General features: G+C 41.7%; 1 protein-coding gene across 4 annotated transcripts in view; it reads left to right on the forward strand.

Moving 5' to 3' along the window:
* The window catches only part of hdac4 (histone deacetylase 4), a 92,715-nt gene extending 69,555 nt beyond the window's left edge, over positions 1-23,160 (forward strand). For all 4 annotated transcript variants that reach the window (XM_028433782.1, XM_028433781.1, XM_028433783.1 and 1 more), the window contains 12 exons: positions 971-1,073; positions 2,125-2,171; positions 4,787-4,894; positions 6,354-6,409; positions 6,543-6,630; positions 7,374-7,493; positions 7,581-7,678; positions 13,437-13,555; positions 14,272-14,405; positions 20,718-20,802; positions 20,902-21,043; positions 21,255-23,160. In XM_028433782.1, the coding sequence (XP_028289583.1) occupies positions 971-1,073; positions 2,125-2,171; positions 4,787-4,894; positions 6,354-6,409; positions 6,543-6,630; positions 7,374-7,493; positions 7,581-7,678; positions 13,437-13,555; positions 14,272-14,405; positions 20,718-20,802; positions 20,902-21,043; positions 21,255-21,294 (1,140 nt within the window). In that variant the 3' untranslated portion in view covers positions 21,295-23,160. The remainder of the gene's footprint in view (positions 1-970; positions 1,074-2,124; positions 2,172-4,786; positions 4,895-6,353; positions 6,410-6,542; positions 6,631-7,373; positions 7,494-7,580; positions 7,679-13,436; positions 13,556-14,271; positions 14,406-20,717; positions 20,803-20,901; positions 21,044-21,254) is intronic.
* Positions 23,161-25,298: the final 2,138 nt, after the last annotated feature.

Genomic DNA, 25,298 nt, shown 5'->3' on the forward strand with positions numbered 1-25,298 from the left:
AAAGAAAATCCAGTGCTGTGCAAAAACTAATAATGCAATAAAGTCAATTTTTTTACTGATGTTTGACATGACCAAGACTGTAATAAAGGTTCAAAAGAATCCAGTCCACATTCACCTTTTCTATTAAAAATGAGCCATTTTGTGTGTTTTTTTTTCAATTTTCAGCACCACCCCTTATAAAATTGGTGATTAAAGGGTTAAAATCCTGGGGGAAAATGATTTTTTCACTACTGTTGATTAGAACTGAAGTTAATGAAAAGGTCTATGCAAAAAAAATTCAAAAATATATTTATCTAATATATTTTTAAAACCGTTAAAGTTAGGGGACGTTTTTGTCCCCGAACAACACATTAGGGAGAAAAAAAGAAAATCCAGTGCTGTGCAAAAACTAATAATGCAATCAAGTCAATTTTTTTACTGATGTTTGACATGACCAAGACTGTAATAAAGGTTCAAAAGAATCCAGTCCACATTCACCTTTTCTATTAAAAATGAGCCATTTTGTGTTTTTTTTTTTCAATTTTCAGCACCACCCCTCATAAAATTGGTGATTAAAGGGTTAAAATCCTGGGGGAAAATGATTTTTTCACTACTGTTGATTAGAACTGAAGTTAATTAAAAGGTCTATGCAAAGAAATTTCAAAAAAATATTTATCTAATATATTTTTAAAACCGTTAAAGTTAGGGGACGTTTTTGTCCCCGAACAACACATTAGGGTAGTGTTTGCGAACAATGCATGAGGGTTAACACAAGGCTTTACTATTTAAAACAACACACTTTGACATTAGGGTTTGAAACCACTGGGACACATGCACAGTATTTCATTGCGATTACACAACTAAGTGTCCTGAGATTCACAAAAATCAACCACTTCCTGTAATCATTTTGATTGCCTTTGACAGTTTGCTTGCTGAGTATGGAAAGTTAATCAAAAAATTCTCTTTCATCTATTTTTCCCTCTGTCTTCAGTGTATTCGTGGTAGGAAGGCCTCATTGGAAGAGTTACAAACAGTCCACTCTGAAGCCCACGTCTTACTGTATGGAACCAACCCACTGAGGCAAAAACTCGACTGTAAGACATCAAATCTCACACACGCATCCAATAACATGCTTTTTTCTGATTGAATGCTCGTTCACCAGCTGCAGTGATGATTTATTGTCATTATTAAATAACAAACATTTCACAGTGCTTGACACACCCAGGTTAGTATTCAGTATCTTTGTCAGATTGAAAAGGTGGAAGCCTCCAACTAGTCATCATGCAGCGTCTGTTAAAAGAATCTGTTTTAATGCTTAAACCATGTCATAACAAAGGTCCCTTCTAATAAAGTCTTAGAGGTGTTACGATAAGGCGAGGACCCGCTGAAGCTGTTAAACCGAAAGTCGCACAGGCTGCTTAGTCACTTAGGTCAAGCCCTAAAGTGCAGGTGTAACCGAGGTTGTGTGTATGTGTGTGCAAAAAGCCTAAAGGGCCAAACCCCAGTGGTGATCTTAGTTTTCATTCCAACGGAGACATAAATTCCTGTTATTATTGCAGCGTACACAGGAGTATTACCAGATCCTCTCGTGTAGTACAGGTGGGATAGCACGTAATAAGAAATAGTGAGGGGGGGGAGGAGAAAGTGAAACTGAAGTGGCAATGTATCAGGATTAACATTTAATAAACACTTTGGAGCTCATGTATTCTAAGCAAGTTAGCAAGTGCCTCAATGATACTTAACCTTTGATAATGCAGTGCCCCTCGCTCTGCCCGTGGAGTTTCAAGGTGTGTGTACTCATGAAATTTTAACACAGCTCTAATTCATATATATATATATATATATATATATATATATATATATATATATCTTGACATGTCAAAACAGATCCCTTTCTAGCCTAAAATCAGAGGAGACGCTTGATTGTGAGGTCAATGAGACACTTTTTTTTTTCTTCTCGAACAATTATAGCGTGCCCCTGTGTACTCTTGCTGCTTGGTAAGGTCAGAAAGTCAGATCCTCTGTTTTAGGGGTCATGCACTCATTTGTAGAAGCGAGTCCACAAAGTTTCCTCTTCACATGGCAGCTTCACCGTTTCTTTTTTTTACTGATTTGACTTTTTCAATGTATTGCTTTCTCTTTCAGGTTCAGTCAGCCCCATGTTTGTGAGGTTACCATGCGGAGGCATCGGGGTAAGTCACTTTGTGCTTAAGTCATTTAACAAATATTCACAGCCTAATTAAGAATGCGTAATTTGCGATATTTCTTGGAACCAGCCATCGTTAGTCACACTGGTTTATTCAGTGGAAAATTGTCGTAATAGACTGTTGTGTTTTTACAACACTGCGCTAATCTAATCAATACCCATCTGGCACTGCTCCATTTGAGTCTGGAATGAAACAAATAAGCATCATCGAATAGCAGTATAATAACTGTGTGTCCTACGCCCACTCTCTCTTTCTATCTCTCTGCACCCCCCCCCCCCCCCGCCTAAATAATGGTCCCCCTTTCTTGTTCCACCAAACAAACACACACAGTCTTTAACAAACTCGCACGCACACACACATACAAACACCGCCCCTCAAGGACCATAGGCAACAAAAACTGTTGCTTGCCTTTCCGCCGTGTTAGTAATTATAACCAGATGTTGCAAGTTGGTGTGTGTGTGTGTGTGGCAGGGGGTATGATTTTGTTTGTGTGCATAGCGGTGTGTTTAGGGATGTTAGTGTACTCAGGCTTAGCTTAGAGTTGGAAGTGCTGTGTTTTGAAGCAGACATGTTAGAAGAGTCTTGCATCTGTATGTGTGCATGGTGTCTTTTTCACAGTGTTGAGACATCTGCAAAGCTCTGTCCAACACCCAGTCAGCTACACCTACACACAACTGTGTCTACATCTCTTTTACATGTCCGCCATACCTCCAGGCTATCACTCTCTCTCCCTCTTTTCTTTCCTCCTTTGGGGGTGCTGCTGCTGCTGTTGTGGTAGGAATGAGAGGGGCCTGAGCTCTGTGCTCCCTTGCTCTGCTCTTTATAATGGCAAATGAGACTAAATTGTTGTCTTCCTGTCATACACACACACATACAAGTCATGCAAACACACATATACACACAGATGGAAGGGGGGCTTGAATTAGCCTGTCAGCCTGTGGAGAGCCATCATTCCGTCATACCAGCACATTCCCGCTCTTTTCTGCTTCCAACGCACACACACAGACACACACACACAGCTTTTCTTTCACTTCTTTCCTGACTAGCTTATGTCCTGCTCCTGGCTGGAGGCAAAACTAACATCAACATGGGAAATAATAAACCACTCAGTCTCCACACGCAGCATCTGTTTGTGCTCATTAACCTGACTTGTATATATGATTCAGTTTCCCATTCACTCTGTCACTTGACTCTTCATTTGCTCGCTCACTCAGTCATTGATTCGGCTACTACATACTGTCTTCCACTTCACTCTCTCTTCACATTGAGTTCCATTAGTCACTCGTCAACAATGCGCTCTATAGCTCCTCACGCCCTGATTTTTAGTTTCTTTAGTCTATGCTAAAAGCTCCACAGTTTTATTTCATGACAAAGTCTTTCTTGGCAAGACTTAAAAAGAGGCCCCTTTCTTCTCTGTGGATGTTATTATGGAGTAATCATCCAGCCTTGATCAGTTCCGTCACTGGAGACAAGGGGAAAGTGGGTCGGCTGGCTGAAAACCTGTTGACTCGCTTAACACACTGGCTGGTCGAGGACTGAGGAGCTGACTGGGTGGCTGTAAGGTTAATGTTCCACTTGGCCAGTTGACTGACTGAAAGGCCGTCGGCGCGGATGAAAGGGCCGGCTGTCTGACAGGGCCAGTGACTGGCAGGTTGAAGTTAACATATTCAAAGAAAGAAGAGCCCCAGGTTTTACAGCAGAAATCCTCGCTTAGAGCTCCAGCGTGGGCCGTTCTGCACATGTGTGTACAGTTCAAACACACACAGACACACAGACCTTCCTTTTCTTCTTTTCCTCTGCCAGCTTCTTCTCTCTGTGTTTATCATGCGCTCCATCTGCCTGCAGTATCTGCCATGCCTGATGGAGGGTGTGTATATTATCCTCTGCATGGCCCTGCGTACAATCAATCACATAGAATATTGTGGTCTATTCTGTTTGTATGCATGTGTGTACATGTGTGCGGCCGTGCCACAGCATTAATCAGGCTTGACCACTGAATGGTTGCCCTGTGTGGTCGAGCATACTCAAACAAAAACATGCACACATACACACGATCCAACTGGAATTTTTCTTTTTCACTCAGTAAAATCAACAAATAAATACAGTACTTTTTAGGCTGTTTTAATACGTTTGCTTGGTTAAATTAAAGCAATCAAATTCGAATTTATATAAATATTTCCCAGCAAATATATTGGCTTAGATAAATGTTCACAAAGTTTCAAACAGATTGTTGGGATGACTAAGCTTCTAAATACGTCTCACTGCCTCATAGCTTTTCTATTGTTTTCTCTCAGTGAATAGTTTCTCCAGGCCTTCCTACACTGTTGGTTCTTCTCTCAAAGCAGACACAGTCTCGGCTTTGATCCTGTAAAATGACACAAGCTTAAATGATTTCGAATGTTTTTGCAGTTTTACGATTTTGTGTGGAAGACACCATCAAATGTTCCCTAATTCATAAATAAATATATAAATGGAAAACAGTATGAAGTTGCATAAGTCTACTCCCTTTTAAAAATGTCACATAAACAACACATGAACGCTTGTGTGACTTTCTCTCTCTCTCTCTCTCTCTCTCTGTGTGTGTGTGTATGTGTTGGCAGGTGGACAGCGACACCGTTTGGAATGAGGTCCATTCATCCAGTGCAGCTCGTCTGGCCGTCGGCTCTGTGGTGGAGCTGGTCTTCAAAGTAGCATCAGGAGAACTGAAGGTTGGTTTGGATGCTCCATGGAGTTAAATTAGTCATGGTTGTTTGTGGGGACTACGATATATTTACTGGGATTGGATTGACTAAAATATATTATGTGTTTGTCATGTGATGTGTGGGCAAATGTTCTATATTTTAAAGTTTTAAACTTCACATGGAACACATCCTTGCAGACAGATCAAGCCAAAGCAAATACAAAACATGTGTTTTAGAATATTCCCGGCGAATTAATCAAACCTTGTTACACCCAACACTATGAGATGAATGTATACTATCCATCTACACCTCAAGAAGAGAGAAACCTCCTTCCAGAAACATCATTAGCACCTCCCAGACAGTCATCCCCACCCCGTCTTGCCTTACCCTCCCTCCCAGCCAGCCTTCATGTGGCAATGGCTGCGTACTGTTTGAACCCAGCAGGGAGGCCCGGTGCACAGGCAAACGCCTGCAGTCCCCACTAACAGGCCTCCTTTATTAGCATTACACCAAAACCACCTGCAGAGCAGCCGTTGCACAGAGTGTTAGCTTAGCACCAACATACCACAGACTAATGACATTCTTCAGAGTGAGAGACAGTAGCACGCCATGCTAACACCCACATACTTTTTGGCTGGGAAACCAATTTTATTTTTTAAACAGCCCTTTGAAGGATTGGTAATATCAAGTAAAATGAAAACCAAATGCATGGTTCACCCTAATTAATCAGTTAATTAATTCTAACAGGGGTTCAAGTTTGCAGGTATTGACTTGACCTCAGCTTAACCTAACACATACATGCAAATGTGTACCAATCCTCATGCACATACACACATCCAGGTAGTCCTCTGAAGACTCTCTAAGGCCAAACGTGACCAAAGTCCACCTGCACCAACAGGTGAATGAATCCTACAGAATGTCATAAATCTACCAAAGGCAAACACACATAACACACACACACCTTCCTGCTCATTTCTGCTGTATTTCTACACAGTCCTGTTTTAAATATGTTATTTTTTCAAGCTTCCTACTTTTTGTACTCACTGGTCATACATACATACTGCACAGCATCATGCAGAGTTTCTTCACTGGGTGTCCTCCAACCAGCTGAGGCAGTTGTCACTATACAGTAATCTTCCGGCTGGCTGCTAATCCACAGCAGCTGACTCAACATCATTAGTCCAGCTTGCCTCACTCTACATCAAGCCAAACATCTATCTGATGTCCCCACATAGCAGTGGGAGCCTCCAAAAACAGTTGCTGGGAGTGATGACTTAACAAAGGTTTCTTTAACTGACCCCATGTAATCATCTGTTTGTGTGTGTACAGAATGTGCATTCTCTTCATTAGGCTGCCTCTAAAAAGACATTTAATAAGAATACATTAGTTAGTAATACTGATTACTTACATTAGTAAATACTACTCAGAGTGTTGTGTGTGTATTGAGGGTTTGTTGTGAGACAGGGATTTGTGTTTCCCCTGACAGAATGGTTTTGCTGTAGTTCGACCTCCTGGGCACCACGCTGAGGAGAGCACACCGATGTAAGAAATCTAGATACCTAATATAAAAATCCTTTTGCACAACATTTTATATTGTGAGATCTGTTTAGAATGTAGGTATTGTTAAAGCTCCTAATGACATTGTCTTGTTACTGTCCTCTCTTCTAATTCACAGGGGATTCTGTTATTTTAACTCAGTTGCCATAGCAGCCAAGCTCCTTCAGCAGAGGCTCAATGTCAGTAAAATTCTCATTGTGGACTGGGTGAGTACAATTATTTTGTATATTGTTTATAGCCACCTGTGACTCTGGGTTTTAATATACATGAGGTAGAATGTGTATCTTGTGAGTGTATGAGGTAAAGTTTATTTGTCTTGCTTCTTTATCTGTAACAGATCACACATTTTGGGCCTTAAAAATAGTTTTTCACGTAATTTCAGATCTTCTATTTCTTCAGAATGGTCAGCTATGATCTCTAGTGTATTTGCAGTGTGGGGTATAGTAAATACAGCAGTCTCTTGTAGCTATCTCTTGACTATTTAGGTCAGATACTGTTTTTCAAAGAGACACAAAGTACTTTATAATAAGGTATGACGGAGCTGTCGTCCAGGAGGAGTCCTCTTTAGTGGCATCCCAGGCTGGTCATGGCCATTCTCAAAAGCCTTTGAAGGACCTTTTCATTTCCTCTCTGTCTGTCAAAGGGGAACTTTTTTGTGCAACCAGCAGGCTTATTGTCATGCCACCCGCCTCCAGCTAGCGAGGACATTTTTAGGATTTTAGGATTCTTGGGATATAGAAAATGAGATCTTTTAATTGATGTCATGTTGCAACTATTGAAGATGTTTTATTGAGTCCTGCTAAACATCACAACAGGTGCAGAGATTGATGATGAAATTAATTCTTCCAAATCATCTGACGTTGTTTGTGTTTGTGACATGACAGCTTCTGTTTTGTTCTTAATGTTAAGGTTATTGTCAAATATTGCTGTGTTTTCTTAATGTTTGCAGGATGTTCACCATGGTAACGGCACCCAGCAGGCTTTCTATGCTGACCCCAGTGTCCTTTACCTGTCTCTGCATCGTTATGATGATGGAAACTTCTTCCCTGGCAGTGGAGCACCTGATGAGGTGGGAAGAACCAGCAGTCTTACATGTCCAACTGTTTGTGTAAATTACCTTATGCCAAACTCACATGTGTGTGTTTATGTGTTGTAGGTGGGCAGTGGAGCAGGTGTAGGCTTCAACGTGAACATGGCCTTTACAGGAGGACTGGACCCTCCCATGTGTGATGCAGACTATCTGGCTGCATTCAGGTAAGACTGTGATAACCATGGGGTCAAACTGAAAACTTACATTAAAAGCTTTGGTCCAGTCACTGCCTTTGAATCTGCTCTGCATGGTGTAACAGCTGGGAGCTGTTGCACAGGTAGAAGGCTCATCCTCAGGCCTGAAATCTATTAACTCCACTCTCTGGGGCTATATATATAACCTCCCACACACACCCTCACACATACAAGCATGGACTCAACACAGACATGTACATGTCTCTTACACATTTTTGCTCCGTACAGCTGGAAAGGAGCAGGCCTGGATTTGTTCCAGCACTCTTTGAAGATGAATCCACATTTTCAACCGTGTGTCCATCTGGCCCGAGCCTGACACATCAAACCGACAGGCCACTGTCTTATCGCGGCTTTCGGCACGCAATCCCCCGGAAGCACACCTTAGCCTGCTAATGCAGCCCAGAGCCCTTTGTGCTCTCGCTCTGCCGCTGTCTCCTTTTTATTCTTCTTTTCCCTTTAATATATATCATGCTACGGACATTATTTATAATGCATCACAGAAGTCAGTATCTACTGCTGCATGCTAGTTTGCTCCATGAATGTTGATACAAAAAGTTTTTTTCCCCCACAGAAATTAGACTCCACCAACCAATGCACATTTATAAAAACTGTGTACAGTACAATCAAATCAAATGGCTTTGGTGAGATGAATATATATAATCCAGAACCAGAGTCCAACGGTGGTTGTAGGGAGTAAACACCAAGCCACATCACTAAAGTATTGCTGATATGATTCACTATTAAAATTGAGTCTGTACAGTACTTTGAACTGCAAATCAGTGCCATATGGTATATTCGGTATTACATTGTATAATATGTAATGTAGTGTCCTGACATTGTGACATTCTTTTATTAACTCAATATATAACTGAAAATGAAAGACCATTTGTAGTCTGAAAAGATTGCTCAGTGCTATAGCATTATAACTTAGTGAAGGTAGTATCCACCAATTTAGTTGTAGTTTAATTAATTAGCTGTCATGTGAGGCCACTTTAATGATTTTCTTTCATTAGACTATAGCATAAAGATGTATATTCCCACACAGGTTTATTAACAGTGTACTCTGTGTGCACTATAAAACCACCTCATTGTGTCATTGTGAACAATAACACTTTATTAAGCCCGTGCTGAGTTAACCCTAACAACATCATCTGTAAACATTCGTAGTTTATCCAGAGGTGAACATGCATGTTGAGAAACTTGTATTTGTGAGTTTGTGTTTATCAAGATATGTTGTAGGAGAATAAGAATTTGGGTGTGTATTACCTCAGAATGTGCTGCCATTAATCCTAAGCATCTTCTGCTCTATAAGTCGATTTAAAGCCCCCATGGGACACCAGAAAGAGCCGCCACACTTACATACATATACTCTAAATGCTCATACTTTGCTTGTCTTCATGTACCGTACACAAATGACAAATGAATGACACAGATTCATTTGCTGCTAGTTCAGTGTTTTTTACAATGCAAACACACATACACCACGCATGTTCTTAGAAATGCATGAAGCTCCAGCTCAAATATACACAGAGCTGCATGAACATGCACAACACCAAAGGGGAACAGATGTGCGAACGCTCACACTTACACACACATTTCACATCAGTGCCTCTACACATGTACAGTCATACACCAGACACCTGATACACATGCTGTCTCCAGTGTTTGTCTGTGTTTGTGGCGCTCTTCTTCCTCCCTGTCTCTGTGGCTTGGGGAGGGGATGCGTGCCTTGCAGCCAGCACCTTCCCATTCCTCTGCTGGCCTGTGCCACGTTGCATTTGCAGGGGATCAAGTCTGAGCCTCCAGAAAGCACAGAGAAAAAAGATAAGAAAATTGGCCCTAATGAAAACCAGAAGCACAGTCTCTCTCTCTCTCTCTCTCTCTCTCTCTCTCTCTCTTTCTCACTCACTCGCTTGCTCACTCAGCCCCCTCTTTTTTTTACCATGAACTTGGAAAGACGAGAGAGGAGAATTAAATTTAATTCAAACCAGCTCTCCGCAGTGCCAGATGACAGGGCTTTGAAGTGTAAGTGTGCGTGTGTGAGTTTTTCACTCTCTTATTCTGTCTCTTTCCCTCTCCCAACCGCTTTCGTCTATTTTTTTATGAACGAAAGGGGAAAGCCTTCAAGCCCTACAGTTTAACCCTTTGTGTGCTGATTTGACGAGTACTGCTCCCTCTAAAGGACAGCGTTTATTTTCCTCCACCCAGCCCTTCTCTGGGCTGATGAGAATTCATTTCTCTGGTGAAACCTTTAAAGACCCTAAAAATTCCATGTTGTTTTTTTGGTATTTCTAGAATTAAACAATCAATAAATTACACAACTTAATGAAAACACCTCATTTTCCCGTAATACCCTTCATGTTGTAAACCTAGGCAACATCTATCAAAGGATGAATTAGGGTCTCCCGTAATTACACAAAGATGAGCAGTCCCCAGAGAGGAAGTTTTCCTTGGCAAAAAACGATGTATCACTATGCCAAGACCTACCGCTGTATTAACCTCCGAAGAGAGAGAATTCATTTACTCTGCTCCAAATCATTTCTGCTCTGAATGTGTAACATTTAGTGCTTTTGTGTGACTGTTTAATAAGAATTAAACATTCCCCTGCATGCGTTCTTGTAGGCATCTCAGTCATCAGCTGACACATGTGCACCTGTTGCTATGTAAACCAAACAATACTAAACAAAACTACATGCATCATAACTAACAAAGTAATTCTCTTCACTATAAAACCTGAAACTAGGAAAGAGCCAGCAGCAGTTAAGATTGTAACCTCTTTGCTCAGGATGTCCCATAGCTTACGGCTCAGTCGTAAACTCTTCCCTCCCTTAATTAGAAAAAAAAAGTCTTTTTCATCTCCACATACATAGCCTCTGATTCACGCACAATTAGTCTCCCTCAAAACCACTTACTTCCCTCTGTGCCAGGCTGTTAATTGATCACTGTGGCTTTTTTTATTTCCTTAATGACTGGATATTATTCCAGGAGGGTCGGGGAAAAGAGGAAACTGATGACACCAGCAGTTTTCAGTATCATGACCAGAGCTGATTCTGTCTGTGTTCAAGGTTGGAGTAGTGGTGGGAGCGGGCAGAGGAGCCCCTGTAGGTTGAAGTATCCTTGGCGGTGAAGGGTTCCCTCTGTCAGCACACATAAAGCTCCTGTTGCCAGCTCCCTTTGGTGTGGGGTCTTTATGGCCCAAATGTTAATGGGCTGAAGCCGCTTCTGTGTATATAGCCGCAGAAGAGAGCTGCAGATTACAATAAAATCCGAAAAATGCTCTGAATAATGCTTACTTGAGGACAAAAGTTGTTAATTTCTCACTATAGGGTCATGTGCTGTCCTGTTTAATTCAACTTGTACATTCATGTTTTGATATACTCACTCACATTCACATCTTCTTTCTAGACAGCTACATCCTTTTATCTTCCTTATTTCCACGCATCTTTCTCCAACTCCATCTTGTTTGCATGACGTTTTCTTCTGAAACGTTGCCAGATGCGCATTGAGCACACAGTGACGCACATACTCCATGTATTCTTGCTGTCTGGGACTCCCTAAAAACCTCTTAATGCTATACCTCCCGCCTCTCCCTCAGACAGCTGTGTGTACGTATGAATGTTGTGTTGTGGTGGCGGTGGTGGTGGGGGGGGGGTGCGCACATCGCTGGGTTATAATTTGGTGTTGAGCAGGAGATGGAAAAACCTGTGGCCTACGGAGTTCAGGGCACGCTGCTCGCCCACAGCCGGCAAACCAGTACCATGTTCCTGAGGTCAGCAAAGTACAGGGGACCTACAGCGGAACCCTGTGGTACTCCATCACTTGCAGACCTCACCAAAACACTACTTATCCAAATATCTCAAAAAAAAAAACCTAGTGGAGAGTCAGAAGTCCCACAGTGAATCAGGGAAAGACACTCGTTTTGCCATCTGGGAAGTCCAACTATTTATGAACTAAGTGAGACATCCTAAATAATGCTAAATCAGAATGACACGTTTAATTTTATTTCTTCTAAGTCCTGATCCATAAAAGATGAGAAAAATTAGATAATTAGTCTAAAATTATATATATCTTCTTTTGTGGTTAAAACTATTTTGTGTTCAAAACAAATTTATTTTGCCCAGTTTGATTTTCTTCCCTAACAGGGACACCATGTAAACCGGACTGGATTTTCCAACCACAGCTTGCAGTGAATCATTACAAAGTAACCCACTGTTGATTCGATTGATGTGCATGACACATCTTGCTCATATAGCCCTTCCTCCTCGTGATGAAGGTTGTACACAAACAGCCCTCATTCACCACACCCAGTGTCAGAATTATCCTCCATACTTAACACACACGTACACACATGCAATTTTATCTCTCCTTCCACTTCTGCTTTTTGCTTTAGGCTCATGCTGAGTTGTTGCCTCTGAATTTCCAAACATTTTACTTCAGAAGTATAAGTGGTCATTTTCTCTGCCACATACATACATGTACACACAAACTGATTAGGTAGATGTTTGCTTTGAAAACCATAAAGGGAAGAAAAGCCACTAAACGGATTGAAACATACAACAGATATGCAACAAAATTGAAATGTAGCACCTCCAGATTGGTTTAAAATGTCCCACCCACATCACATGGACAGAAAGGACACTACATTTTGCAGTATACTTATTTTGTGCTATGAAGTTCTGCTTGTCTTCTTTCAGTCATCGGTGAGAGGGTTCACTGTGCAATTAGCCTAAATACACAGTGTCACTCATTCTTTGCTATTTTGGTAAGAAAATAAAAAGTATGCAGAATCATTTATGAATTATATTATCATATTGTTTGAAGTGCAATTTGCTGTTGCCTGCAGTGCCCTCAGTGTTTTAGCTTCATCCCCTTTGACACACATACATGCACTAAAAACGTGGTAGTGGGAAAAACAAACTGTTTATATTCACATGGAACACTTTCCAATATTTTTATCATGCAATCTTAAAAAGTTGGCTCCTCAGGCTTGCTGGTTGGGCAGAATGCTGAGCAGTAATTTTCTTATCTCGAAGTTTTATTTAATGTATGTTTGTTTGTTAAGTTGTGTTGGCTGCTCAGTCACCCTTTCATGAATGTTTAATGAAATGCAGTGTGACTTTCTGATAGACCCGCTTGCAAAATCAGATTCAGCTAGACAGTATTATAATTGCTCTGCCAGACCAGGGGAGACGACATTAACCCTCTGCTAACACCATGCTTTTCATGCCATTAATATTTGTAGGAGCAACACAGTGGAAAATTATACCTTGTCTATGTGTGGGTATTTGTGTGGGAGTTTTTTAAATCTAATGTAATCCATGTAAACATTGCTTTAAGAAAACATTATTTTAAAATACAAGTGCCAAGATAACTTTAGCCCTTATTAACTTGCTTCCCAATCTGATAGCTGGTTCTCTGAATTTGTGCTGGATTATGTAGCAGTGACCTGTGTACTAAAATGCTGGAGGGACAAAATGTGAAAAGTCTTGTTAGCCACATTTTACAGCACAGATATACTTTGAATGTGTTTGTGGTGGACAAATGCTACAATGCGTTGAAAAAATAAACTACATTTAAAAATGTAAAATTAAAATTAAAAATGATTCATAGTTTCAGAAAAAAAGTCTATCAGCTATGGTATGAATGGAAATTAACCTACCTGTATTATTTACCTTGAATTTGATTTCATTCTTCATCACAAATGCTATATTTTTTGTTGTTCCTCTAGAACGGTGGTCATGCCTATTGCCAACGAGTTTGCCCCTGACATGGTCCTGGTTTCTTCTGGCTTTGATGCAGTTGACGGACATCCACCCCCCCTGGGAGGATACAGAGTGACAGCTAAATGTAAGCACTTGATTACAGCTATTTATTTAATTACTCCTGCCTCTTTCCTATTAGATGAACATTCTTTCAACCTTAAGAACTTGATCGTGCATGCACATTTTAATGGATACCATCTCTCACCTTGTGAGAGAAATATTAGTGGGAAGGACACGCTCGCACGCTTGTGTATTCTGTGTCTCCAGCTTGTGTATTCAGACAGAGACCTTGGCGTGCCAGCAGAGAGCTTTCCTAAAACCATCCTGCAGATCTCAAATAAGAGCAGGGGTCTTGCTTGTCAAAGGGGGAGATATGGGTGGTTTAGAGAGGATTGCAGGAAGAGGGGATGGGGTAGAATTCAGGGGGGGAATAAAGTACGGCTGAATGCATATATTAGAACTCCCCTCCTCCTGAGAGGAAAAACATCAAAGACTGTGACCAGGACTAAACGCAAAGCCGCATTTATTAAAATTAAACCTGGCTCATATTAGGGCTTGTTTTTTGGCCCCCAGTAAATCCACAGTGCGCTCTCTTTCTCTTTCCCCCTCTCTGATGCAGTCACCCCTTCCTTCTTCCACACTCCAACCCCTTTTTCTGTCTCTCTTTGATCAATATCCAAAAAGGAAGTTTGAGGCTCAATACCAGTTCTCCCTCATTTTATTCTTTTTTTCTCTCTCGTTCTCTCTCTCCCGCTCTCCCCCTCTCTCTCTCTTTTTCTCTGTCATTTCCTGTGTGTCCAGGCTTTGGCTACCTGACCAGGCAGCTGATGGGTCTGGCAGGCGGTCGAATGGTGCTTGCCCTAGAGGGGGGTCATGACCTCACAGCCATATGTGATGCCTCTGAAGCCTGCATCTCTGCCCTGCTTGGCAATGAGGTAAGATCTGAGCCAATAGGAGGGGGGAGGGGGGAGGGGGGATTAATCACTGTCAGCATATCCTCATAAATGATCGTCAAAATGCCAAAGTACAGCATTAAAGATTAAATAAGAAGGTTAACCTTCCAGTTCCAGCTTGTGAATATGTACTTCACAGTGCTGAGTAAATGCAGTACAGTACAATACCAGTAAAAGCATTGTTCAGATGAAAACAGGGACACACTAATGAGCGCAACAATATATGACACCACTGTTAGTCATTGTAAGGAAACAAATTGTGAATTGGAGAGGAAAGGAATGAATGGTGTTCAGGTAGTCTCCAGCTCACTGCTGCAACTCATACTGAGTGAGAGGGAATTTGCCTTATAAGAGACAAAACAATGTTTTTTATAAAGCTAACCATGTAGCTGTGATGCTGAAACCTGAACAGACTAGCTGCCTTAAAAAGTAATGCAGCAGTATCTGTTGTTATTTGAGTCATCTATGAGATTTTGTGTACCCTTTGTCAGTGTTGGCATAACACACTGTGCCAAGGATAAACACAACTCACTAAAGGTAAAGGATGGTCACAAAAAAAAAACAGGACAAACTTGCTGCTACATCATATGACCCAACCCTGTCCTCTCATCCCTACCATTAAGTCAACACCACACATAATACGCACAAATACGTCAGAAGAAGAGGATTTCCAGGCAGAAGGTTAATTGTGGGAGTGCGTAGGTTGGACTGTGGAACCATCAGCACTCTGTGATTCATGGCAGGCTACAGAATAGCGACTCCTCTAAACCACCCACACTTTTTTCTTTCTGCTAATGTAGAGGCTGGTGTGGTTTTTGTAGATGGTGCAGCTGAGATATTGCAAAAGTAATTTATTGTTAAAGGACTGCTAAAACTGTGATGTAGAAATGAGATTATGTTATATTCCTTTAATTACAAAGGTATGCAGGAAACAAACTGACTTCTGGGTGATGTACAGTGTAGTTTAACAGCTGACAAAATGCACATTTTGCAGGTTTCTGTGGATACACAGAAAACATACTTTATGCCTTTAATTTCACATATATATTTGAAGCCAGGGACTAAGTGTTAAGTGCATCAATCAGTGCCAAGTAAGTAGGCGCTATATGTCAAGATTGTCCATCCAGACTGACATTAAATTCAAAAAGTGACCAGTCTTAAGTGTTGCTGCAGGCTGCAGGGCTAATGGCTTCCGTACCTGCTAAAGCCATTAGCTCCTGTCTAGTCATGCGTTCAAAACTGTGGTAATGCGTAGAGTTGTTGATATATATCTGTACATTAGCTTCTAACACTGTGCAATAGAGTATCTGTTTATCCCTCAGCCTCAATACACACACACAGACACACACACACGACCTTATTCCATGTGAATCTTGGAGCAAAACAAACAGAACAATAACATATGATCGCATTAATTAAAGAACATCTTTGTATCTCGCCACTGGGCAGACTTAGAGTGTGACAGCAGTGTGGACCATGTTTGTAACACCTGAATAAAGGCACTGCTGTATGCCAAACCTGTCAAAGAAAGATAAAGCAGAAATGGTGTGGCTTAATCGAATAACTTAACTCTGTTTACCTGCACCGTGCCCACCAGTGACTCAAAGCTGCAGTGCATAATACTGCTATTACATCTGGTAAGGCTTCAGGAATTCAAGGACACTTAGCAGGGCGGATGCTTTTTGCTGTCACAGAGGTTCGCGCACAGATCTTGCAGTCTGAAGGACGCTCGCGTTACTCACAACACCACCCTACTGCAAAAATAATGTATTAGACCAGGGGCTTTGCTTCTTAGGTTTCAGCAGCCTGCAGAGCGCTGGTCTCGGCAGGGAATTGGAGGAGGTCCCGGGATGGGGGCCATGGGGAGCCGAAAATTCGAAAATAAGCAGGAGATAGGGGGCGTCAATTGCCTCAGCCCTGCAGGGCACCCCTCTCACCCTGTCACCCTTTCACCCAGGGCCCCATCACTGATACACATCTGAAAATGGTTACCCTCACACCTCTTCCAGCAGGGTCAGCCCAGGTCTAGGGATCAGATAATAAAAGGAAATGGAGCAATCATTTGAAGTTGGAAAGGAGGAAACAATTGTTATTATGCAGCTGTACAGCTTGCTGTACCTGTGCAGGTCAAGAAAGTAAGTCATAGTATTATATGCTTCGTGCCAAGTCGGAATTACGTGTTTTTTTGTTTTTTTTGGCTTACTAAGTATAGACCTACAGTTCCTGTGACATGCATCTGCTGACTCTTTGGCTGCAAGTGATGTCAGCTGTTTTAACAAAGGCAGATCGTTCGTTTGTTTGGGGCTTTGATAGCTGACAGCAAAGAAAAAAAGAGCTAAAATGTCCCTGATCAGATCAAAACAGCAGGAAGCAAATGTTTTTATCAGCTCAAGGTCTCTGTAATGGACGTGGAATGTTGCTGGAAAATGTCAGTGGGGGACTGAGAGGGAGAGAATGAAGACCTGTTTTTGTGTTTTGTTTTAGCGTTCACTGTCAAAGTCCTAGTAATGGTTTCAAATATCACATCTAAAAAAATCTCCAAGCTAAGAAGTCAGGCCTTACAGGGCGGTGTGGACTCACCAACCAGGCCTAGGAACGAGGTCATCTGACAGCAACAGAGCAGAGAGGATACATTTTACTTAGTGCATGTGTTGGCTGTGTGGGCTCAGGCATATGACCACAGCTGGGTGAGCTGGTCAGCTGTGCTTTTGTTTATGTTGCTCCAAACTGCCTAAGGGTTTGTAAGTGTCTGAAAGTGTCATACATCTCCATAATAGAAACCTTGATCTAACTATAGATCTACACCTGCTGTCTGACAGACTGGTTAGTCACTCATGCAGAAGTGACATAATCCTGCAAAGCCCCACGGCCTAAATCATGCGATTCATTAGAGAACAATATAAGTAAAAGGTTATGAAACGGCATCAGGATTTTATTGTGTGTCAGTTTAAAAAAGGCAGGTTTTGGCAGCTGCCGCACTGGTGGCAAGACATCCTAAAGGTGTTCCCTCTGTCCTGTCCCCCTTCTGCATAGCTCATACTTAGTTTTACTGTTTACTCATGTGAGAACTATAGCTGTGCTTTTATTGGCAGGTAAAGACAAGCTTTGCTATAATGAGCATTAGGTTTCTTTTGAAAGCAGCTCAAATTATCTGGGAAGAGAGGGAAGGAACTTGCTGAATGGACTTTACAAGCTCTTTTATTCACCCCCACCACTGTAATGCGTAATGGTGAAGTCTCTCTAGTTAAATAGCTCATGAATGATGCATTGGCGACTACACTAGTCAGAGCTGAACTCGGGACTAATTGATGAATGCTCGCAAACAGATGTTGGCCCAGTTCGAACCACGGTTGTTAGCAATTATTTGATAAACAACTGGCTAATATGCTAATTGTTACCATATGTCAGTGAAGTTATTCTGTGTGTTTGCACCAGTTACAGTAAGACGCACCACTTCACCTGTGCTCCCCCCCATGGGCCTGACTTCGCCCCACCACTTCCTTCTCAAACTACAAGGCAGGCCTGCACCCCTTTCTGAAAAGGTCGCCTGCTTTGCACAACTCACATCCTTACCTTGCTCAGTTAGCATAACATAATCAACCAGTTTTTGTGGCCACCAGCACACGCACATGGACACAACAGTAAACAATAGATGCCTTGTGCACTTTTCTTTTGCTGAACAAGTGGAATTCCTCATCTTTCCACTGTTTTGGTTTCAGCCTCCCTCAAGAATGTTTTTACCGGAGCACATTCCTCACTCTCAGCTCATGGCTTTCCACGGTGTCTCGGTTTTGTTGGCCAGGAACCGTGTGCTTCGGACAGCTGTGTCACACAGAGAAGTAGACTTCCTCAGAAATCAGTCACACCATCCCTAAAGGACATTACTCTTGCTTAAAGATCACTACACAGCTGATGGTACCAAGGCGCAGGAGTACAGGCACGGCAGTGACTACAAACTTAAATAAACAGAATGTCACCGTGGATGATGTGGAAGACAAATATATGCTTGTATATCGTGCACTTGCGTGTCTTTGTGTGTTTGCCATACCTGCCGGGTGTGGGCCCCTGGAGTACCCTGACAAGAGCCATTAAAGTTTATAAGCGTGAGGCCCAGCTGTCAATCAGGCTGCCCCCTGTCCAACTCTGCTCTGAAGGGAACTCTGCAAAAACCCCTAGAGATCCCCTGACCCCACTTTGACAGGGAGCTGAGGCAAGCTGGATTAGAACGGGCCAGGTTAGGGGGACGGTTGCTGTAAGCTGATGGTTGGTAGTAAGTAAGTTCTGACTGAAAGATTGATGATTCATGGTCCCTTGGATACTTTGGGATGGTGATGAATATGTACTGCTGTCTGCTTCAGTTATTCCCCTTTAAGACAGCAGAGTCACCTATGACACAGCTTGGTCCATTTAGAATTCATGCATTTAAACATAACGGTGCTGCATTAATTTGTTTCCACTACTAGCACCACATTTTAATCACTTATCCCACCTGCTGTTTAAGACAGGCTCAGGTGGGTCGACCTATACGTCACTGTTACCCCACTGAATGGCGGAATGACCTGCATGGCTGTCAATTCTTCTTCAAGTCTTGGCAGCTCCTACGATTGGTTAATATGTAACATATGAAAGAACTCTACCAGGAGTGTGCACTTGACTGTATTTGATAGAACAGTCTGGACAGGTCAGAGGCCTGAGCATCGGCCCTGCTGGAGTTCTCTTACCGGGATCTCGCTTGAAAAACAAGGCTATATTTTGTGTTCCAACATATTCCTCTGGATAGAATGTGAGTCCATGAGTGCTTCCACCTTACTGATAAAACTAGCTTCTTTTAGAAACAGATGACGACTTATCAGACCGTTATCTTCAGAGCAAGTAAATATTAAAGTACCTGAGATGATCTGAGTTCAGTTTCCCCCTTTTAGGGCCAAACATTCTTTCTTTATTCATGGTTAGCCTCTACATTTTAAGTGTTGACTGAGTACATAAATAAAGTGTTGAATTATACAGAAGCTGATGTACAAAGACAATCTGCAGATTCCATGTCATGTCTTTCAAGCAGGTGAGGTCAAAAAGCCTGCTCCCCATTGTTTTACATTGCTCTGGATAAGGGTAAATATTGGCACACAATGTGTATGCATTTGTGTGTCTGTGTGCATGCACCTCCGTCCGTTCTCGAATGCATGATGTAGCCTGTCGTGCCACAGCAGGATTAAAGTATCCTTCTCCCCAGACTGCATTTTCCCTCAGCCCCCACGGACCCCTCCCACACACTATTTGTTTTAATTAAAAGAAAACTTCCAGCCGTGGCCAAAGCAAGACCAACCGACGATGACTTTTCCTCTTCTCTCTGGCATTCTACTCCTAAATCTCAGGCCAAACTCTTTTTTTTCTTTCTTTCTTTCTCTCCATGTCTCTCTTTACATGTTTCTCAGTTGGTCCTTTATTCCACTGGGGTTATGACTGAGCAGAGAAGGGATGCGTGTTTTCTGTGGTGGAATGTAGAGCTGAATGAGCCTGTTTGACAAAATGGGATGAGAAAGTGTCGTATGTGCAGTCGGCCAAAGGGGAAATTGAATCATTCCGGGTTGGGAAGGCACTTTGGGGAATATCCCTGTTTCCTCTGAATTGTGGCTTGGAGAGTTTCATAGGCTTAGCCGGCCTCCCTGAGGTGTGTGTGTGTGTATGTGTGTGCTTGTATGGATTTGCCTGTACTGTATGTATTTCAGTTTCAATGTGTGTGCATCTGTGCACTCCGGTGCGTGTCCTTGGAGTGGGACGCAGTACAAAGAAGACATTGTAGATTGTGTCAAAGGGTAGCAAAGCTGTCAGTGAGTGGGAGGCGGTGTGCATCTGCAGACCTATTTTCTATTGTGTCAGCAGCTCTAAACTTGTTCCCCACCTCTTGGATTGACTCAACAGTGGGCTGCGGTCCACATTCAAAAATGATCCTTTAAATCAGTAGGGAACCGCGCTCACTCAAATGAGGCTCTGGAGCAACAATTCTGAACACCTGTCAGTCACATTCATAGAAATACATTTCATGTTAACCCACTATATCTAAAAAACAAAAAGAAACGTTTAATGTACTTACCCGATGTTCCCAGTAGGCACAGGTTCCATCCATGCCAAGTGAGAGCAGTTACATTTCAGCACAAGTGTCATAAATAATCTGACAGATGTGGCTAGTGGATCCGTATGGTGCTGATGCTGTTAAAAAGGTTTAGCACCATTGTTTGAGTCTTTGTAGGAAAAGTAAGGCCGCAAATATTCTAATTTACTTTGTGTTTGTTTCAGTTGGACCCCATTCCTGATGAGGTACTGCAACAAAGACCAAATGCCAATGCTGTACACTCTATGGAGAAAGTCATTGAAGCCCACAGTAAGTAGATTATTTATACACAACTGTATGCATTTCTGTTTTCTTAATATGCCTTTTAATAGTATTTATTTAGAGGGGTAAATACCTGTTCTGTTGCAGGTAAACACTGGCGCTCACTGCAGCGCTCTGCCTCCACACTCGGCTGCTCGTTGAGTGAAGCCCTCCGGCGTGACGCAGAGGAAGCTGAAACTGTCTCCGCCATGGCCTCCTTGTCTGTGGCCAACAAGCACATTGGAAAGAGGTGAGTGGGGTAACATACTTGTAGCTTAGTTCTGCACTGGAAAAGAATTGAGGTACCTAGCTCAAGTCAATGACATGTTCATACAGCCTAAATTTAAATGTTCACTGACTGTAATAAAGCCAAAAATGTACCTAACTTTACATTATGCTTACTAATGGCATCTATTTTCATTAACCAAAGACTACTTCTACATTGTTTATCTTTTTCTCAGAACTGAAGAGGAACCAATGGAAGAGGAAGCTCCTATGTAAATACCGAGTTTTTGACCACTCAGTCTTCATCTTCTATCAGTCAGAGACACAACAAGCAGATCTGACAAAAGTGGCGCTCAAAAGAAATGCATTCAAGACCTGGGAATAGACTCAACCATCCCGTAGTGACAACCTCGAGTGCCAGTGCTGTCCAAACAGTAGACAGATGTACTTTTTGATTGCCAGCCGCACCTATAGACAGACCTACGTTTCACGTTATTTTGCTCTTTCTGCGCTTTATCTTCATCTTCTCACTTAATAGATACCACCAGAGCTATTGTGATTGTGACTCTGCACTAAGGATCCTGCTCTTGAACTGAAGGTCATCAAATTTCCTGCAATTTTCCAAGGTTGCTGAAAGGACAACAGGTTTCCAAAATTACTGGCAGTAAAAGACTGCATTTGTGCCTTTTTTTTTTCAAACCTGATGGATTCTTTGTAGAACTCCTCTGAAAGAGCTTTGCCTTAAAGACAACAGGTTTAGGAACAAGGCCTCTTCTCCCCAACCTCTTAAACATGTCTAACCTGGCATACATTCACTGCCTGCATGTTGTTGGCACATAGACTGGAGGACCTTGGCATGTTTACCTTAGAGTTCCCTGTCTCTTCCTCCATCGTTGTTTTTTTTTTCCCCACTAACTGTCAATATCACCATAGAAGGTATTTTCCAGCCACAAGTTGGAGGTAGCTCAATATAAAAAGAAGGTTCAAGGAATTGGTTTGGATTATATATCACATAAACATCTGTCGTTTCATCAGAGTAGCAAGCACTGTACTAAGGCAACAATTAGAATCCCATCCATACCCCACAGTATGAAGCCAAAGCCTGACAAACAGTCCCAGACTGAGCAGTGACAGTACGAGCATTAAAATTGGTCAGATCATTGAGGTTAGTGAAAGGAATTAATCTCATATGGGCCAATTTGTTGAACCAGCGCTCCATGTCTCCGAGGTAACAAAGACCATACCACCTTTGAGTTTCCAGAGGGGTGTTCCTGGAGCTTTGTAGGCTCTCACAGCTGGTTTAACATCTTTAGCCCCTTGTTAAGCACATCTGCTCCCCAAATGTCAGGTGCTATGGGGCAGGTGCGTGTGTGTACGCCTGTCTGATACAGCGACGCACAAAGCTGCTCTTTATAAATATTCAGTAATATACACACTTTTTATTAGCTGTTTGAAATCTTAATTTGCAACTTAAAAATTTGCCACATGTAGCTCACTCTCTTCTCCATTTTTGGCGCCCTTCATAGGGTTTTATTTTATCAGTATACAGTGTGGACTCTGAATCATTTTAACTTAACCTTTAAACCTTTTGGCTCTGCAGTTAGCCACAGTGCTAACGTCCATCCTCCTAACTTGTGTTTGGTCCTCTGGTCAGCTACCTTCTGACACTTTTTATGTCATCACATGTTTAACACATCCCATCAGTGAACAGGAATCAGGCTGCCGTGGTGTTTCACTCTTGTCTGCTGTACATAGGACACCGATCTCCTGAGTATTCCTGTCACACACATCGATCGACGACTACTCTTCTTAATTCTGTCCACGCTCATCTGTGTCTGTTCCGTTGCCCCGTTGGTGGACTCTAGTGGCTTATTTTTGTACTTTTTAAAATGTGTGTTGTCCTGCTATTTTGTACATGTGGTCCCGTTTCCTCCATGTTACATTGTAAAACTGACATTTGACAGGATTCAGACTGTTTTAGCAGAACTTGTATGAATAGGTTTGGGGGGGAGGGGAGGGGGGGGGGGGGATACAAATGTTTCTACTTTGTATAATGATGGACAATTGTGTATTTACTGTCTGTTTATAGTAGATTTATATATAAAAGAAATGAGTATATTATATATATATATCTATACATAACGAAATGCTATGAGCTTGTTTTTGAAGTTGGTATTGATAAACGTACCTTCTTGGGTCACATACAACCTCGTATGTACAGTCGGCCCGTTCAGCTTGTTACTGAAGACGCTGTTTGCTGTCTCTTTGGGTTTTTGGCATCGAGCCACATTTTGTACTGGCTGTTGGTCTTTTGTATGATGGCTGGTTTTTGGCTTTATTTATCCCATTGGTACCACAACACTGTTACAGTAGGTGTGTGCAGTTGCCCTCTGCCCAGCCTCATATTATTTACACACATATTTGTACTAATCCATTCCATTCACTTGTGTATAAATGTAGTGAAACTCAACAAGTTCATCTGCTATAGCATCTAAAAAAGAAAAATAGGTAGGGTGGATTTGAATTGGAACACAGCCATGCTGTTCCCCTGCATTAAATCACTATGATGGACGTTCACATTACTTTCTTATCAGGCCACGTATCTTTAGTTTTCATCTAAATTAACATTTGTCATCAAGTTTACATCAGTAATATCATTCATGAGCTATGGAATGTAAGTCATTCCTTTTTTTAAGAACGCCTGTTTTTTAGCAAGACTTTCCTGTATCCAAAAAAAAATCCCAGGTGTTTGAGCCTGTCACTCATTTTGACTGAATGTATCTGACCTCAGATGGCAGAGAATAATGCCTCTCTCTGCACATGCACTTCAGATGTTACATATCTTTGAATCACCTCCATGGAATCCTTTTAAATGATTTCTAGAGGTTGAAGTTGTCATTTTCCAGATTATACCACAGTTTTCGCAGAAGGGCATTGTAGGTCATCACATCTTTTATTTTGTACATTCCCTTTCTATTACACAACAAAAACACGTCACTTCCTCCCTCTTTGGCCCAATTTATTATGTGACACTTTAATGCATACAGATGTCTTTGTGTTTGGGATGTGAAGATGCGTATATAAAAGAGGCTGTTCTCACCTGGGAAAGGCTTTACATCCATGCTTTTCCCAGCCCCCAAACATTCCCAGAACCTTTGCACAGCATTGCCAGTCAGTTGTGGTTTTTCTACTGTTTAATGCTTCGGTTTCTCAAACGCAGCCAAAACTAGCACTGTCTGGCTGCTCTGGCTGTCTGTCTTCACGGTTAGTCTTAAAACAATGTCCAGTAACCAAATAGAAAAAAAAAACATTCCTTTTTCTTATAATTTCCATTTATTAGGAGGCAGATTTTTCTCTTTTTAATTTAACCCTCACATGTCCAACAACTGTGTGTTTGTTTAGGTGGTCTAATCTGACTCCTCTCCAGTCCTCCTTTCTCTCTGCATGATCTGTATGTATGCATGCACTGCCTACCTGTCTGTCTGTCTGTCTGTCTGTCCTCTGCCACATACCAGCACAAGGGATCGAGCACTGAAGGACATTTGTACTTTCACTGTATCCAAACTGTTGTATCTCTCTTACTTCTCTTTTGTTTCTAGTTCGGAGGAGTCTGGGTGCATTTCCATGTTGTGTTTTTACCCGTAGCATATGGAATCATCAAACCTGGAAGATTTAAGTTGAACATTTTACAAAAAGAACAAAAGAACAAAAAAACAACATATCTAGCACAGACAATAGATTTTATTGTATTTATGTAGAAAAAACAAAAATGTTTTAGTGGGGCGCTTTGTAAACTGCAACAACAGAATGGACATTGCTTCAAAACCAGGCGGGGTGTGACTGCGGTGGATGTTTTGGGAAGACCTTTTGTTTTGAACTTATCAAAGGGCTCCATCCAGATGCCTGGTCATTGTTATAGGTTGTCCATTCCAATAAATAAGCCAGTTATCTCTATGACCACTGTGGTTCAAAAACAAACAGTTCTAGGTTTACATATGTATAAAATGCATTTTTTTTATCAGTTATGTTTTTGACTTGTTCCACCATTGTTACAGAAATAGTACATTTCTTTGGGAATCTTTGCGCTAACATGTTGTCTTTGACATCTACAGTATAAAGTATTGTTTTGGAAAAACGGCAAAGTCTCGTCTTTATGTTTATAATGTTGGATTTCGTTGCAAACAAAAAAAAATGTACTACTATTTTATAGGCCATTGTTACACACAGGTGCTTTGAATGCTCAATTCTGATTGGTCGATCTCAGCATTCTGACCACTGCT

Source organism: Parambassis ranga, chromosome 21 (genome assembly GCF_900634625.1).
Source record: "Parambassis ranga chromosome 21, fParRan2.1, whole genome shotgun sequence".
In the NCBI taxonomy this organism is placed as follows: domain Eukaryota; kingdom Metazoa; phylum Chordata; class Actinopteri; family Ambassidae; genus Parambassis; species Parambassis ranga.